Source organism: Lampris incognitus, chromosome 16 (assembly GCF_029633865.1).
Source record: "Lampris incognitus isolate fLamInc1 chromosome 16, fLamInc1.hap2, whole genome shotgun sequence".
NCBI classification, from domain to species: Eukaryota; Metazoa; Chordata; class Actinopteri; order Lampriformes; family Lampridae; genus Lampris; species Lampris incognitus.
Genome location: NC_079226.1, coordinates 34,454,990 through 34,473,151, shown reverse-complemented (window position 1 = coordinate 34,473,151; position 18,162 = coordinate 34,454,990). Strand labels below are relative to the sequence as shown.

Genomic DNA, 18,162 nt, shown 5'->3' with positions numbered 1-18,162 from the left:
CGCCAGAAGTAGGCACCAGGGGGCGCGGTTGACCGGTGGAGATGTCACAGAGGAGGGTGGTGTTGGCCGCGTCGAACGTCACGTCCTCCAGCCGTAGCGCCGTAGGGGTCGACCGGTAGTCTTGAACGGTCGCGTCCTTGGCTTGGTCCGCTGCCATAGCGGTGTAGTCAAGTCCCAAGTGAACGACGTTAACAACCGCCCGTGAAAGGCAGTCGGCGACGAAGTTATCCTTGCCCGACACGTGTTGTATGTCCGTGGTAAACTCGGAAACCGCCGCGAGATGGCGCTGCTGACGCCCAGACCACGGTTCTGAGGTTTTGGCCATACAGAACGTCAGCGGTTTGTGGTCCACGAAAGCGGTGAACTGTCGGCCCTCCAATAGGAACCTAAAGTGTCTGGTTGCGAGGAAGAGACCCAGTAGTTCCCTATCAAAGGTGCTGTATTTGCACTCGCTCTCACGGAGTTGTTTACTGAAGAACGCCAACGGCTGCCAGCCCCCCCCCACCCACTGCTCACACACGGCCCCCACGGCGTAGTCGGAGGCATCCGTTGTAAGGGCTATGGGGGCGGCAGGCGACGGGTGAGCTAGCAGCGCAGCGTTGGCCAGTGCGGTCTTGGCGGCCACAAAAGCCTCGTCCATCCCCGAAGACCAGTCCAGCTCGTCCTTAGACTTCTTACCCCGCAGGGCCTCATACAGGGGACGCATGATGTGGGCGGCACGGGGCAGGAAACGGTTATAAAAGTTCACCATGCCCAGGAATTCCTGCAGCGACTGTACAGTGCGGGGGCGGGGGAACATGGTGACAGCCTCAACCCTGGCAGGGAGGGGAACGGCCCCCTGTGGAGTGATGTGGTGCCCGAGGAAGGTGATGGACGAATCTCCGAACTGACACTTAGCTGGGTTGATGATGAGGCCGTGTTCGCTGAGCCTGTCGAACAGCTGTCTGAGGTGCGTCATGTGTTCCTCCGCCGACGCGCTGGCCACGAGGATGTCGTCTAAGTACACAAACAAAAATGGCATGTCGCGGAGCACAGAATCCATAAGGCACTGAAACGTCTGCGCCGCCCCTTTAAGGCCGAAAGGCATACGTAAAAACTCAAAGAGCCCAAAGGGTGTGATGACAGCCGTTTTTGGGACATCCAGTGGGTGGACCGGCACTTGGTGATACCCCCGCACTAAGTCGATTTTGGAATAGATGGCAGCGCCCGCCAGGTGGGTAGAGAAATCTTGTATGTGCGGTATGGGGTACCGGTCGGGGGTCGTGGCATTGTTTAGGCGACGGTAGTCCCCGCACGGGCGCCAACCCCCGTCGGCCTTAGTAACCATGTGAAGAGGGGAAGCCCACGGGCTGTCAGAACGGCGGACAATGCCGAGGCGCTCCATAGTCGAAAACTCCTCCCTGGCTATTGCGAGCTTGGCCGAGTCGAGGCGTCGGGCCCGGGCGTAAACTGGGGGGCCCACTGTGGTGATATGATGTTCCACGCCGTGCTTGGTCACCGCCGAGGAGAAGGTGGGTGTGGTGAGCTCGGGGAAATTTGCGAGCAGGCGTTGGTATGGATCCCCGGTGGAGAGTGTGTTAGCGAGGCACAGCGCTCCAGCGCCCCCAAGCGTGCAGGGGTATGACGCAAAAGAGACGGCATCAATCACGCGACAGTTTTTAACATCCACCAGCAGGTTGAAAGCACAGAGGAAATCCGCACCTAGGAGCGGGGTGGATACAGCAGCCATCACAAAGTCCCAGCCGAAACGTCAGCCGCCTAAACACACGTCCACATGTCTGATACCGTACGTCCGAATGGACGTGCCGTTGGCGGCGTCCATCTGGGGGCCGTGACTGTTGGTCATCGTGTCCACAGCTTGTGCTGGTAGTATGCTGCGTTGAGCGCCAGAGTCAACCAGCAGCCGCCGGCCCGACAAGGAGTCTCTGATGAACAACAGCTTGCAGTCACGGCCGGCGCCCATAGCCGTTAACGAGCGCCGGCCTTGGCGTTTCCCTGAACCCTGTAACTGCAGGGTTTGCGACACTGTTTTGCTTTTGCCCCACAAACCTGGCATGGTAATAACAGAGCCCGTCATCAGGTTGGCGGCGGGCTGTCACCGCAGCCGCGGTGTCCATATAGTCGTACACAGGTGGTGGTGGGGCGGTCTGGTGGGGTAGCAGGGCATGCACAAACTGTTGCCGGTTGGCCAGGAAAACCTTGTCTGCTTCAGCAGCCAGAGAACGGTAGTCCTTGGAGGCGGCGAGAGGAGAACTGGCCAGTGCTGTGCGTACAGGCGCGGGGAGCTGCCTCAGAAAAATGTGTTTGAAAAGAAAGGCCGGATCAGCCGATCCCAGCACAGACAGCATTTTTTCCATTAACCCAGACGGTTTGCCGTCGCCGAGGCCATTCAGGGACAGTAAACGGTCTGCCTTCTCCAGCTCCGACAGTTCAAATAGCTTCAGGAGGAATGTCTTTATAGCATTGTACTTGCCAGCAGCTGGCGGAGCTTCCAACAGTGTCATTGCTCGCGCCGTTGTCCATGCGTCTAACGCCGCCACTACGTGGAAGTACTGCGTTGCATCCTGCGTTATCCCTCTCAGCTGGAACTGGGCTTCCACATGTTGAAACCACGGCCGTGGATTATGCTGCCAAAAGTCGGGTAGCTTCACAGTAGCGGTGTAAATGCTAGCGTTAGCAATAGCCATGTTGTTAGCACCGGCGTCGTCGTTGTCAGACATACTCGTATTAGTAGTTCGATCACGTCGAGGTCACCAATGTGGAGTTAGAAAACAACGAGACAGGAGACGTGAGAGTAGACGTAGTCGAGGTAGTTTACTAGCTCCAACTTAGCATGTCATACATTCGACAACGACACTGAACTGACTGTGAACCGGAAGCGGAAGTGCATTATTTGACCCCTCGCCTCTTCCCTTAAAGGTACACCGTCCTCTTAGGTGAATGTCTCTCGATATATAGATGTGGGTCACCACACCATCATAATTCTTTGCAAAAATTGTGAAAGACAGGACAGGAGCTAGCTAAGCTAGCAGCTGGCTAGCTAAGCTAATTAGAACAACTAACGTTAGCCTACAGTACAGAGCTACTACACGAGGTCAAGATCAAAAAGGCAAATATTGTCACGCCCCGTCTGGATAGTTAAGTAACCTTTTTTTCTCCCAGTGTTCTTTGTCTTGCACTTCCTGTTTTATTTTGTTCTCACCACTTGTCTCGTTTCAGGTCCTTTACTTCCTGCCCTCACGTGTCTCCCTCCTGTGTGATTACCTGCCCTGCCCTAATGTGTTGCACCTGTGTCTCATGTCTCCCCTCCTCCAGAGTATATAGTCTTAGTGTTCCCTTCCTTCTGTGCCAGTTCGTCTTGTTCCTTGTGACAGCGTTCCAACATCATTTCCCTTGTGTGAGTTTCTTGAGCCCTATAGTTTCCTGACCCGTTTTTTGCCTTTTCGACCCTGCCTTTCGCCTGCCGATTTGGACACTGTTGCCTCGTTATCTGATCACCTGTGTACCGACCTCTTTCTTATTAAAAGGACTGATTTTTGTGAACTGAGAGTGAGTCTGCGTTTTGAGTCCAAGCCTGAGGTTCAGTAGTGACAGTAGGAACTGGCCATAACATGGACTCAGCAGACTCAGATACAGTATGCTCTGTGCTCCGGGCACAGGTTCACAAAATCCAGAGTGGAGATGAGCTGATCAGTCTTCTTCGCCATGAAGTGAAGGAGCTGACAGACCGTCAGGAGTCCCTCTTGGCAGCTTTCGGAACCCAGCTCAACCATCTCTTTGACCAAATGTGGAAGATGCAGAACCCGCCGGGCTCTGGCTAATTGACACCGGTTGCACATCCGGGTTCTGGGTCCGATGCTGCTTCTCCTGCGCCCGCCACTCCGTCCCTGCCTCTCCACCTTTCCAGGCCAGAGCGTTTCTCCAGAGACACAGGTGATTGCATAGCTTTTCTAACCCAGTGTGATTTGCATTTTGAGCTTCAGGCTGCTGCCTCCCCCTCTGACCGCTCTAAGATTGCATACATTATTTCTCACCTGACTGGGAGAGCAGAGGCCTGGGCGACGGCAGAGTGGAGTTGGAAATCCTCTGTCTGCAATTCACTGTCGCTGTTCTCCAAGACCTTCACCCAGATCTTCCAGCAGACAGCCCCTGGACGGGAGGCAGCCCGAGGCCTGGTGAGACTGCGACAGGGTAAGAAGAGGGTCTCTGATTACGCTGTAGAGTTCTGCACTCTAGCAGCAGAGAGTGATTGGAACCAGCCAGCCTTGTTTGATGCATTTCATGATGGACTTTCTGACACTCTCAAAGACCAATTAGCCCCCCTGGACCTACCTGCAGAGCTGGATTCCCTTATAGCCCTGGCTATAAAGATTGACAAGCGTCTGTATTAGAGAGAGGGAGAGGCAGAACCAGACCCTGCAGCTCCCCGCCGCTCCAGCGGAGGCGACGGGTCAGCAGCTCTTCTTCTTCTTCTTCTTCCGGGCGACGCACTCCTCCTGCTGACTCTATCACAGCGCCTCCCCCAGACACGGAGGAACCTATGCAGCTTGGCCGAACCCACCTGACCCCAGCGGAACGCCAGCGATGAGTTTGAGTGTCGCTGCATCTACTGTGGCCAACTGGGCCACTTCATCGGCTTCTGTCCATTAAAAGACCGGGTTCGCCAGTGAAGGTGAGGGCACTGGTGAGCTGTACTTTGACTGCTTCTAATCCCTCTCGTTTTCAACCTCTAGTGTCTCTCATCTCCCCTGCGTTTTCTCTTAAGCATCCAGTCCTAGTTGATTCCGGCTCAGATGCTAACCTAATGGACTTTGATCTAGCCAGGAAGCTGGGCCTCAAAACCTTCCGCCTCAACCAGCCCCTGGACGCCAGGGCCCTGGACGGCAGGCTATTATGTAAAGTCACCCATCGCACTCAGTCACTGCACCTGTCTTTTCCCGCCTCTCACACCGAAAGAATCAGCTTTAATGTCTTTCGAGCTCCTCAGCACCCACTTATCCTAGGATACCCCTGGCTCACACACCACAGCGCCCATGTAGAGTGGAAAACAGGGCAGGTAATTTCATGGGGAAAGACTTGTGCAAAGAACTGTTTCCCACCCTCTCAACCTTTCCTGCCTGAGCTTCAACCTCCTAACACCTCCCAGAACTTCCCCAGCCTGGATCCAGAGTTTCCCAATCTTTCCCGGGTTCCCGTCTGCTACCACAACCTTAAGGAGGTTTTTAGCATGGCCCGTGCCATGTTCTTGCCTCCGCACTGGGCCTATGACTGCACCAGTGACCTGCTCCCCGAAACTTCCCCACCCAAGGGTCGCCTGTATTCCCTGTCAGCTCCTGAAACCCAGGCCATGAGAAAGTACGTTGAGGAATCCTGGGCTGCAGGAATTATTCGGCCTTCCTCCTCTCCCGCTGGCGCTGGATTCTTCTTCGTTGACAAGAAGGATAAAACCCTGCGGCCTTGCATTGACTACAGAGGACTCAACGAGATCACCGTTCGCAACAGGTACCCCCTCCCTTTAATTTTCACTGCTTTTGAACTACTAAATGGTGTTAAGATTTTCACTAAACTGGACTTAAGGACTGCTTATCACCTAGTTAGAATAAGGGAGGGGGATGAATGGAAGACAGCATTTAACACTCCCAGTGGTCATTACGAGTACCTGGTCATGCCGTTTGGACTTACCAATGCCCCAGCTGTCTTTCAGGCCCTGGTGAACGACGTGCTCTTGGATATGCTCAATGAGTTTGTTTTTGTTTACCTGGACGACATCTTAATCTTCTCCCCTGATGAGCAAACTCACATTCAGCATGTCCGGCGGGTCCTCCAGCACCTCCTCCACCACCAATTCTTTGTCAAAGCTGAGAAGTATAAGTTTCACGTGCTCTCCGTGTCCTTCCTGGGGTTCATCGTGTCTGAGGGGGAGGTCAGGATGGACCCAGAAAAGGTTAGCGCCGTTGTTGATTGGCCCACTCCCACTAGCCGTAAGGAGGTTCAATGATTCCTGGGGTTTGCTAATTTTTACAGGAAGTTCATCAGAAATTTTAGTTCTGTTGCTGCCCCCCTTCATGCACTGACCTCTTCTAAGCCTAGCTTCCAGTGGAACCCCTGGGCTGAGCTCGCTTTCCAGAGACTGAAGACAAGCTTCACCTCAGCTCCTGTCCTCACGTTGCCTGACCCCAACCTGCAGTTTGTGGTGGAGGTGGATGCCTTCGATGTGGGGGTGGGAGCTGTTCTCTCTCAGAGGTCAGCGAAGGACAGTAAGCTACACCTCTGTGCCTTTCTTTTCCTCAAGCTGTCGGCCTCTGAGAGAAACTATGATGTTGGCAACCGTGAGCTGCTTGCCATCAAAGTGGCATTGGAGGAGTGGAGGCACTTGTTTGAGGGGGCCAAACAGCCTTTTCTCGTCTGGACGGATCATAAAAACCTTGAGTACTTGAGGACGGCAAAGAGGCTCAACTCTCAGCAGGCAAGGTGGGCTCTCTTTTTCAACCGGTTCCATTTCACCCTGGCCTATAGCCCTGGCTCCAAGAACTTAAAGGCTGATGCTCTCTCCCGTTTGTTTCCCTCCGAGAACTCTTGCAAAGATCCTACTCCCATTCTTCCTGCCTCGTATGTTGTGGGTTCTGTCACTTGGGACATTGAGAGAAGGGTTAATGAGGCCAATGTGAATTGTCAACCTCCGGCCGGCTGCCCACCGAACCGGCTGTTTGTGCCTCCTGTCTTTCGTTCACAGGTCATCCACTGGGCCCACTCTTCCCGGTTATCCTGTCACCCTGGAGTACGCAGGACCTTGTTCGTCATATGACAGTGGTTCTGGTGGCCGGTCATGGAGAAGGAAGTGACAGAGTACGTGGCAGCCTGTCCTGTGTGTGCTCGCAGTAAGGTCTCCCGACGCCCAGCTTCTGGTCAGCTTCGCCCATTCCCTGTGCCACATCGACCCTGGTCAGACATCTCCATGGACTTTGTGACTGGTCTCCCCCCTTCCAAAGGTAACACCACCATCCTCACGGTGGTGGATAGATTTTCGAAAATGGTCCATTTTGTTCCCTTGCCCAAGTTGCCCTTGGCCAAGGAGACAGCCGAGGTGATGCTGCATCATGTTTTTCGCCTCCATGGCTTCCCCAGGGACATTGTCTGACCGGGGCCCGCAGTTTGTGGCACAGTTCTAGCGGGCTTTCTGTTCACTCCTGGGAGCATCCGTCAGCCTCTCATCTGGCCACCATCCCCAAACCAACGGTCAGACGGAGCGGCTGAACCAGGAGCTGGAGACCAGCCTGCGTTGCCTCGCTTCCCAGAGCCCCAACGCATGGAGCAGTCAGCTCACCTGGGTTGAGTATGCACACAATTCCCTCCCATGTTCCTCATCTGGTCTCTCCCCCTTTCAGTGTGCCTATGGATATCAACCTCCTCTCTTCCCTATCCTGGAGAGGGAGGTCAGTGTGCCCTCTGCGCTGGCTCTGGTTCACCACTGTCGCCACACCTGGGCCCGGGCCCGACGCACCCTGCTCCGCAATTCTGAGCGTTACAAGAAGGCGGCTGACCGACGGCGGATCCCTGCCCCCACTTACAGGAGCAGCCAGAGGGTATGGCTATCCACTAAAGACCTGCCTCTGAGTGAGTCCCGGAAACTCGCTCCCATGTTTGTGGAGCCATTCCCTACTTCCAAAGTCAACCCAGCTGCTGTCAAGCTCAAACTCCCCAGAGCCATGTGAGTCCACCCATCCTTCCACGTGAGTCAGATCAAACCGGCCATAGAAAGCCCTCTGGTCCCTGCCTCCAGGCCCCCTCCTCCCCCCCGGTTCATCGATGGTGGCCCTGTTTACACTGTCTGCAAGCTCCTGGCAGTCCGGCGTCGGGGCCGGCGCTCCCAATACCTGGTCGACTGGGAGGGATACGGCCCAGAAGAAAGTTCCTGGGTCTCGGCCAGCAACATCCTGGACTCCTCCCTCATCATGGACTTCCGTCAGGCCCACCCTGGCGACCCTGGGCCGTCTGGAGCCGGCCGTAGAGGGGGGGAGGGTGTACTGTCACGCCCTGTCTGGATAGTTAAGTTATCTTTTGTTTCTTCCAGTGTTCTTTGTCTTGTACTTCCTTTTTTACTTTGTTACTCACCACTTGTCTCGTTTCAGGTCCTTTACTTCCTGCCCTCACGTGTCTCCCTCCTGTGTGATTACCTACCCTGCCCTAATGTGTTGCACCTGTGTCTCATTGGCTCCCCTCCTCCAGAGTATATAGTCTTAGTGTTCCCTTCTTTCTGTGCCAGTTCGTCTTGTTCCTTGTGACAGCGTTCCAGCATTTTTTTCCCTTGTGTGAGTTTCTTGAGCCCTGTAGTTTCCTGACCTGTTTTTTGCCTTTTCGACCCTGCCTTTCGCCTGCCGATTTGGACACTGTCGCCTTATCTGGTCACCTGTGTACCGACCTCTTTCCGATTAAAAGGACTGATTTTTGTGAACTGTCTGCGTTTTGAGTCCAAGCCTGTGGTTCAGTACTGACAAATATCAAGTTGAACAATAAAGCTCTGAACAGATTAATTAATTATTATAATATTTACAATATATATACAAGAACCACCAAAACTACTATAGTGATCACTAATTTATCTTAGGCTAATCTCTTTTTCTTATCTTTCTTGTCTTATCTTTCACCGCGCTTCGAATACCGAAAGGTATGATGAAGATTGGAGAACAAGTCAATATAGGATCGGAAAGGCTGAACTGGTGTTCCCTGATTGGTTAGACGGGTATCGATCACTTTCAGGTCGAGGAAAGACTAGGTATTGGGTGGACATTAAAACGTGTCATAAACCATAACTGTCCAATCAACAACGTGTAAGGTACAACCCAAATTCACCTACAGTGGGTTGGTGAAGCAGAACAACTCCCGTGTGTCAACTGAAGAGGACGCTGTGTTGCACAATACCCACGACACGTTTTTTTTAAATAGTGACACTTTTTTGTTTGATTCACAGAGAAAATAGTAATTCTCGTGAAATATTGGCATCTAAAAAAGATGCTTTATATGGTATGAGTGTTATGTTTTTGTTTGTTTTTTGGTGAAGTACTGCTTCACCTGTTGTCTTATAGAAACCTACTCTGGCGGTGTTTGAATTGAGTTACCCCCGTGAATGTGAAGCGCCTTGGGTGTCTAGAACAGCCCTATGTAATGATCATTATTATTATTATTATTATCTGTCACCATCTTACAATGCTGTGATTGCAAACATTCCCAAATCCTCTGTAAATAGTACCCATGGCCATTGAAACTGTATTGAAAGAGTGTCCTGGTTCCCCAACACCTGACGTGGTGGTTGGTTTCGGTCGTTATGCCACTGTATTGTTATAAGGGTGGGGGTACCTGCAGTCAGTTTAGACTGAAGAGGTCACTTAGATGAATGATGAAACGTATCTCTCTCAATAAACGTTGTGTCCAGTTCCAGGTGAACTGCGTCAACCTTCTTTGATTGCCTTGACTTGTACATCGGGGAAAATAAACAGACGCTGGCCAAGAGGACGGCACAACACAGGAGAGCTAACACGTCAGGCCAGGACTCCGCAGTCTACACCCATCTACAGGCCAGTGCCGGCTCTTTCAAGGATGAATGAGGATGTGCACATCCTTGATAGGGAGGAACACTGGTCTGAACGAGGAATCAAAGAGGCCATCTATTTGAAGAGGGAACGACCATTCCTGAACCTGGTGGCCTGAGTACATCGGTCACCATTTTACAATGCTGTGATATTCCCCTATCCTATGTGAATAGTACACATGGCTATTGTAACTCTAGTTAATGGTCAAGCCTATTTGCATATGAAACAGATCGTTGGTTTGGGTCGTTATGCAACTGTATTGCTTATAAGGGTGAGGAAACCTTCAGTCAGTTTAGCCTGAAGAGGTCACTTAGATGAGTGATGAAACTGTCCGTCAATAAACGTCGTATCCAGATGAGCCTATCCAGGGTGTCTCCCCGCCTGCCGCCCAATGACTGCTGGGACAGGCTTCAGCATCCCCGCGACCCCGAGTTCAGGATAAGCGGTTCGGATAATGGATGGATGGATGATTCAACTTTCTTCGATTTTTCTTTCCTGGATTATTGAGCATGCATAAAGACGACGGCTGCCATGGTGAAGATCTAATCAGGAGTGTGACGTCTGATTCTCCTCCTATACCAATTAACTGATGTGAATGTATATGTTAATTTCTGAGTCCTGTAGAGGACATGTCTGTACCCAATAAAAGCAAAAATAATAAAACCCAGAGTAAAGTGGTGTTTGCTGGTTGCTGTAGGCCTTCGTCATTCAGATTTAAGTCAGTCTTCAGTCGCACACTCTCATACCACAGAAAGAAATGAGCAACGCACATTTGTCAAAGTAGCAGCAAATATATATATTTATATATATATATATATATATATATATATATATATATATAGCTACGTCTTTTATGCATAGCTTTCATTGGCATTATTTAGTACTTACACTATTTCAATACACTTTTTAAGCAAAAGAAGATACAGCCTTGTAAAACACATCCCACATATGTTAATCACAGCAGCCCAACGTAAGGGGTCGCAGCCATCTAAAATTGACATTCATCCGTTCAGAAGCATGTATGAGTTTACGTTTTTTCTCTTCCGTTGTATGTTTGTGCATGTATGCCGAAAAGGAGTTCCTCCCCCCCCCCTTAAATTATTCCGATGTCTCTTTTTTTCGGACGGGGCCCATTAGCGCGATATCTACGGCTTTCTGAGATCGACTCCGGTCCCCCCCTCCCATCCTCTCCTTCGGCACGTATCTTGTGGTTCGTCGCTTTTATTAACAAACCGTTGTTATTGTTGTGTTAAACGTCTAAATCCTACGCGTATTTACAGGCTTTTTTTTTGTGTGGGCCAGTTTTATCAGCCGAGGGAGAGCCACCCCTCCCCCCCTTCCGCTTCCTTCCTCCCTCCCTCCCTCCCTCCGTCCGTTCGGCAGCAGCAGCAGCGAGACGACGAGGTAGTTTTGAAGCCGTGGCATGAATGATCTCATCTGAACCCGATCTGCGCCTCTTCCCCACAGTCGATCCTATGACCGAGACGGGAGTTAAATAACGCCATCACAGGTAAACACCGCCGAACAATTCGCCGACGATCGACTCTGTGCTCGAAAGGGCCGAATGCGTTTTCTTACGGTTTTTGAGAAGTTACAAAGCCCCGCCGCTCGGAAAACTCTTGTTTTTTCTCCCCCCCTTCTTCTTCTTCTTCTTCTTCTTCTCCTTTCGGCGAGAAGGAGGAAGGAGCGACGGAGAGCGAGAGAGAGAGCGCGAGAGACGGGGTGGGCGCGCGACCATTAAGCGCACCCTCGCCGGCGGTGTTTTACAGAATAGACCCCCGAGTTTTAGCTAAGGTTGGGTGTCTGTGTCTCTACGCCAGACTGCCGCCCCCTCCCCCGCCCGCGTTTCGCTAAAGCGTCCGAACTAGCGCTTAGCTCGCAGGGCTAAGTTAGCCGTGTAGCCTACCTAGCGGTCTCGCTACTAGCGCAAAATGGCCTCATTGTCGGTCGGGCTTCCTCCCGAATAGACGTTAAGCGAGACAAAGCATGCGGCAACTCGCGGCCGGGGGGCCGCGTATGTCGCCACGTTACAGGCCACGGGGGGCTCGTTCGACGGTGAAATCCGGTTCGATTTTAGGCGATATGAGACGGCGCATGCCGATCCGGGCTGGCCCTGGCGTTCGTTTTATTCATTCTTTTGTAAGGCGGGGAGCTGAGAAAGTGCTGGTTTTCGCCCAGTGCGAGGTGGGGGGATGGGTCGTGCTCGGAGCAGTTGACGTAAAGGGAAGGTTATATTTTTTTTGTTTTGGGGCTCCCCTTCGGCTGCCCGGCTGAAACACGGCCGCATTTTAGTGCGCGGCGAGTACGAGACGCTGACGAAAGGTGTCGTTTTTACTTGTTTTGCCGTTTTAACGTTGCAGATGTGCGTCCCAGAATATACCGATGACCGTGTTTTGCAATCTTCAAAGGTGTCTTCCTCCCGTGCAGTGCTTCCTTTCTTTACTCCCCCCTCCCCTTCTCTCTCCCCTCTTTCCCTGTTTAAAGTTAAACACCTATTAACCTGCCTCGTCTGAAATTTTACACGTTTTTTTTCTCCTTTAGGGGAGGTATAGTGCTCGCTCGTCTTTGTTTAACAGGGGCCGTCACAATTGCAAGACATAAGGAGACAACAGATGTCCGTTATTGATTCTCAACCTTTATTTTTTTTTTTAGATCACTTGGCACCCCAATAATCGCTGTTCTTATTCTGTCCATTGCTAGGAAACATATCCATCCGTGCGCACGAGGGTTCACAGACCTGTCTCCAAAACACAGGCTCCCAAGTCATTCACAATGAATTAGACCGGTTTATGGATCACTTGTTGGGATTTATATTTCCTCTAAACACAGGGGCTATATCTGACTCAGTTTAGACAAATTCATACTGGGTGATATCTCTTGTGAGGGGTTTTTTTTTTGTTTATTTTTTATTATAGGTATTAATAAGTAGAATTGATGCGGGTGTAACAGCGACCTCTAGTGGAGCAGTGAAGAATCGTTAATTACATGTATATATATAGGAACTCGCAGCACATTCTGATTCAGTACACGCAAATATGTCATATATTTTTTGTGATTTCAAAGGTTTTGAGATCTACATATCCGTTCATTTACAATGGGCGAACGCAACTCTCGAGTATCACAATGTGTGTATGTTGGTATGATCCTGCTTTTGTTGCCATTACACGTGTTGACTTTAGTTCTCCAGCAGGGAATGGAATTTATAATCTGTGAAAAGTCAAGTGTAAAAAATCTGTAAGATTGAGCCTTTTCAGTGAACAGATGCACTCTTGCAGTCCAGTCATTTTTGAATTTGGGTATTGGAAATAAATGGACTAGTTGTACTGCTTTTGAATTTGGTGTTTTCAGCCAGTATGACTTATGTTTTGCGAACCGTAACACTGCTATTCAGTCCAAAATGTGTCGCATAAACATTGTTTTTACCTTTTTAATTACATTTTTGTCCCTCGGATTTTTTTTTACTCGCATTCAATGACAAAATGTGAAGGAAATTAAACCCTTATTCTCCAAGGTTGATCTGTAGCATAATGTAACCCGGATGCCCTGCCCACAGGTTTTACTCGAGGAAGACAGAGATGGACACTGCTTGCCCATTTTTCAGTCGATTGACAACTAAATGCCGCACGGCTCTGTTCAGAGCTCGGATTTATATTTACTGACACCTTGTTTGTTCTGGGAGTCAGGGGTTCCTTATTAATGGCAGGAGTGTTTTTTTTCCTTTTACAATAGGTCATCTCCATTTTTGAAGATGGCTAAAAGGCAGGCGATACTTTTCCCTTCAGTTAAGAGAAAGTGAATTTTTGCTCTGCTAGGTTTTTAAAGGATGACTTGTTTAGAGATGAGAAAAAAACATGGTGTCCCTTTTCAATATTAGCGGTATTCCCTGATTATTGTAAATCCTATCTCTTTTTCATATTACATTAACCTCTATCTTGCAACACAGAAGAATTCAACCTCACTGCTGAGGAGATTTTCTTAATCACAGGTGTCATTTGGAAGGGGATCCTGTAATGTTTAGTGCTGCTTTGGTTGTTCTCTGACAAAGGTCTGTAGTCTGTGCTAACTTTGATGCAGCCGTTGCATTTAGCTGGTAACCATGCTGTTTTTCGGTGGCTCAGTGGTCTGTTAAAAGTGTGGTTGTTCCGCCCAGCAGGAGTCTTGCCTCAGACTGGCCTAAAATGGGCAGAAATGGTGCTGAACAAAAGCTGCTTGTCGCTCGTACAAAAGTACTTGAAGCGCTGCAGCCGGGACCAAGCTTCTATGCTATTGCCTGTGCCTCTCAACAGGAAAGGTATAGCAAACTTTAAGAAGAAAAAAACTACAACTACCACAACAAGACATGTAGTGTACTATGTAGTCCACAAACCTTTTTTTTCAGTCTGTAGAGTTTATTTATAAATCTGAGCTGCTATTTTTAGCGGTTTTGTAGCCTTAGTCTCTTCATGAGCTTACACAGATACTACACCACATAGTCACTTACAACACGTATTTACATAATTAATTCCATGGCATTATTGCCTCCAAATGTGTTTTCACTAGTAAAACTCAGAACAGTAGGCTTGTTGTGTGTGTGTCATTGTAATAATTAATTCTCATCAGTTTTTGCCAATGGAAAGAGCCTGACTCTATTTTTCTCTCCCCGTTACTAACAGAGATCCAACATGTTCCCGAAGGGCACTAAGCGCAAGTTCTCAGACTCTGGGGAGGAGCCTGCCGGTGGCAATGAGCAGGGCCAGCCAGGCCCCTCAGCGTTGGGACGCTCACTCTCTTCCGCCTACAGCTTGCAGAGGCAGTCGTTGCTGGACATGTCGCTGATCAAGCTGCAGCTGTGCCACATGCTGGTGGAGCCCAACCTGTGCCGGTCGGTGCTTATCGCCAACACTGTGCGGCAGATCCAGGAGGAGATGACCCAGGACGGCACCTGGCAGATCATGACCCAGGCGCTGGCCGCCGCTCAGTGTCCCGCGGACCACCTGGTGGCCACTGAGGTGCTCTGCCGGCAGACTGATGCAGCAGCGCAGGCCGGCCAGAGCCCCAAGCCCTTCTCGGTGGTGGGGCTGGAGGATGGGTACCACTCGGAGGAAGTGGTGATGGAGGGAGAGGGGGAGACAGAGGTCACTATGTCCACATTGTCTACTGTCCCTCCCCAGCTGACCTCCTCCTACCTCACTGTCCCCCTTGGAATGGGACCCTGCTGGGAAGAGGAGGAGGAGGATGAAGAGGATGAAGGTGAGTGTGAGGAGGATGAAGAGGAGGACAGCGAGGAGTGTGTGTCAGAGGGGGAGGAGGGAGACCAGAGTCATCTAAGTAGGGAGTCCAGGACAGCAGAGCAGGTGTTCGGGACTTTTGAGATCAAGCATCCAGCTCCGACCCCCGACCCTGCTCTCGAAGAACTCTTTTCGGACGTGGACCCGTCCTACTATGACCTCGATACGGTGCTGACGGGCATGCAGACCAGCCCTAAGATGGGGACATATGACCTCTTGGAAAGCCTCTCCTCCCATGCGTCTACACCTCTTAGCTCCAACTCCAGCTGTAGGTCAGACCTTAATGAACTGGACCACATCATGGAGATCATAGTAGGCTCCTGAAAACCACAGAATTCATTCCCACGGCCTGTACTGATCTCACAGACTCTCGACAGACTTTGCACATGTCAGATGTGCATGTTCTGTATGTGGTGTTATTACATGGGGAGAGTGTCAGGGATTTGGTGAACAAGTTGGGAATTTTTCTCCATCTACCAGCCAGATGGTAGTTAATCTATGGCTGATAGATTGGTCCGCCTCACCGCTTGACACATTGGCAGGCTTCAACCATTTTTATTATTATTGAGTATTATTATTGTTGTTATGATTACTATTATTATTATAAAAATCTAATTGGCTGGTAAAATAGTGAAAACTTACCAGTGTATTTTGGGAGTTACAAGCCACTTTGGTCAGTGGTAGAAACCATTTATTTCCATTGTTTATGAAATCCAAAACTCTTTGATATCTGTGAGAAGGCAAAGATAATTACCAATACCATGATGCATTTTTTTCCATCTAGTTCCATGTTTACTTCTGTCATACATTCTGTCATATTAGGTCTTTTTGGTCATTTTTCTGCCACCTTGTCGATTTGTATTTATTGTTACATGAACTGAGGAACAAATGATCACACTACATGCACCAGAAACCAGAACAAATTGTAAGTCCTAATCTACGAAGCAATGCATATTTTCCTAAAGATTTGAGCAATTATGGATGAAATATATGTATATGTACGTATGTGTGTATATAGAAATATATTTTTTGCATTACACAGCTGGGGGGTTTACAAGTATCATTTGATATTATTATTTTCTCCCCCCTAGTGGTTTTTAAGATTTTAATGTAGCCAGACTCAACACAATGTCTTCCCATGGATTGGTATATCAATTATACTGTAAAGGTGTTCAGGACTGGCATTGTTACAAACTCATCGGCACTGTTTTCCTTTATTTTCATTTTCTCAATAGCTTTATACAGGGTGGGAAATGACTACCAGCCATATGCTGGTAGACCTTGGTATGGAAGTTGGTAGATTGGACACATTTACCACTTCAGCAGGTAAAATAACCATCATTTGGGGGTCTTATTCTGTTCTAAAACTTTATTTGATTGATGGTGGTGGCCGGTGGGTCTTATGGCACATGGGCCACAGTGGTCAGTGGATAAGTTAGGAGTCAAGTTTCTTACCTGAGCTTAATGCTCAGATCTCATAAAATAACAGCTTTTACTGAAGCATTTGGAGAAACCCCGGGAACGATAATTCCATTTAGAAGCCATATTTCTTTCGTCATTTGTAGAAATACAAAGGAAGAACTCTGTGTTGACCCATCTAATTTATTGCTGTTTTATTTATTGTATTTATTAGATATAGGTACAGACATTGCCATATTGACTTCTCAAAATCAACTACAAGTCCCAGTGGAACTATTTTTTTATTTATCCAAATTATTTCCTCCCGTCTAAATGCAGTACCTAATTTATTCCTCACATTTTTTTTAACTATCCTAATAACCGGGTTACTATTCAAATCACTATGCAGCTCGATCATACAAGTTTTAAAATGATTGTATACAGTTCAAATGTCCTATTTCCTTTATGCAAACAGTTGCCTTTTCTCCTAAAGAAGTGTAAAATTAAATGCATTTGCAAATTTGTTGCTTGTTATCGCGATGAAGAGATTTACTCAGGCAAACGAATTGTATTGACAAAAATACAGTATTACGACGTGCATAATACCTTACCACAAAACTGCTCTGAAGGATGTCACTCTGGTCTGAACGGGAGCTAGATTTTCAAAGACTAATTACCGTTGTAAAATGTATGCATTTTTTATATCGAGGAAAAAAACATTGTAGCATCTTTGTAAATATTTTTTATAATAAAAGATGCAACTATTATTTGAAGCTTGTTGGACGTTATTGAATAAATTACTTTGTTCGTGGGTCACATTTTATAGTCGATAGCGTTGGAAACAACCTCGGCTTGTAGTCCACCGACTTCCGGTTTCTACTGCAGCGGCCATGCCAGTTTCCCGTTTGTCGGCGTGTGCTATTGACAATGGCGTGTTTGTCGCGATGCCTGCAAGATTTACCATGGATAAATGTCAACGACATGCGCAGAACTGTCGACAAACTTTCACCTGCACCTGCCAGCAAACAGGCGGGAAGTTTCAAGTTGTACATATCAAGTCGCGTCCACAATTACGAGGAGGAGGATACTCACCCTCGGCAATTTTGTGCACGTCTTTGACATTTATCCATGCCATGGTAAATCTTGCAGGCATCGCGACAAATATGCCATTATCAATAGCACACGCCAACAAACAGGAAACTGGTATGGCCGCTGCAGGAGAAACCGGAAGTCAGTGGACTACAGTTATGCACAGAGCCGATTGAGAGCAATTCAAGGCTAACGTAGAGTGGGACGTGCATTAGTCCAAGGCGGGGGGGGGGGCTGATTACGTTCTGCTCAGGGCCTCAAAAAAGCTTAGGCCGGCCCTGGTTGCTCAGCGGAGGGACACCATTACAGGGATGCATAATCACACGCCCAGTGACTCCCGATTGGCGTTTTACGGCTATCGTGAAAAAGTGTTTGACTGAGCTCTTTGGCCCCAAATAACGCACCTTTCTTCATAGCGTCGGCCCACGGAGGGGCTAATCGGGAGAGACGGGAAGATTTTCCCGTGGGGCCGGGCTGGTTGTTGGACGGCGAGAGCCGGGGGGGAGGGGGGGTGTCCATCCCAACTCAGGAGGTTACGATTGGTCACCTGATTGTCAAATTTGTATAAAGATGTAAGACATTATTAAAAAAAAAAAAGACAAGACGAAGAACAGCAAGAGAAAAGGCAGAGCTGGAAAAAGCCCGAATATAAAAAAAATAAATAAATAAAAAAAAATCATGAAAAAAAAAAGCGAGGCAAAACGTGCCAAACTCAACTTGTGTTTACAATCAAAACTAGCTCGCAGCGTGAGAGTGAAGCGGCCCAGAGTTGATGGTGACTGATGAGACGTGTACGCCAGCTTTGCTACAGCGCCCGAATG

General features: G+C 49.0%; 1 protein-coding gene across 1 annotated transcript; it reads left to right on the top strand.

Moving 5' to 3' along the window:
- The first annotated feature begins 10,938 nt into the window (after positions 1 to 10,938).
- cdca4 (cell division cycle associated 4) lies at positions 10,939 to 17,013 on the top strand. Its single transcript, XM_056295916.1, has 2 exons — positions 10,939 to 11,097; positions 14,240 to 17,013. The coding sequence occupies exon 2, from the start codon at positions 14,249 to 14,251 to the stop codon at positions 15,176 to 15,178; it is 930 nt and encodes a 309-aa protein (XP_056151891.1). The 5' UTR covers positions 10,939 to 11,097; positions 14,240 to 14,248; the 3' UTR covers positions 15,179 to 17,013.
- The last annotated feature ends 1,149 nt before the right edge of the window (positions 17,014 to 18,162 follow it).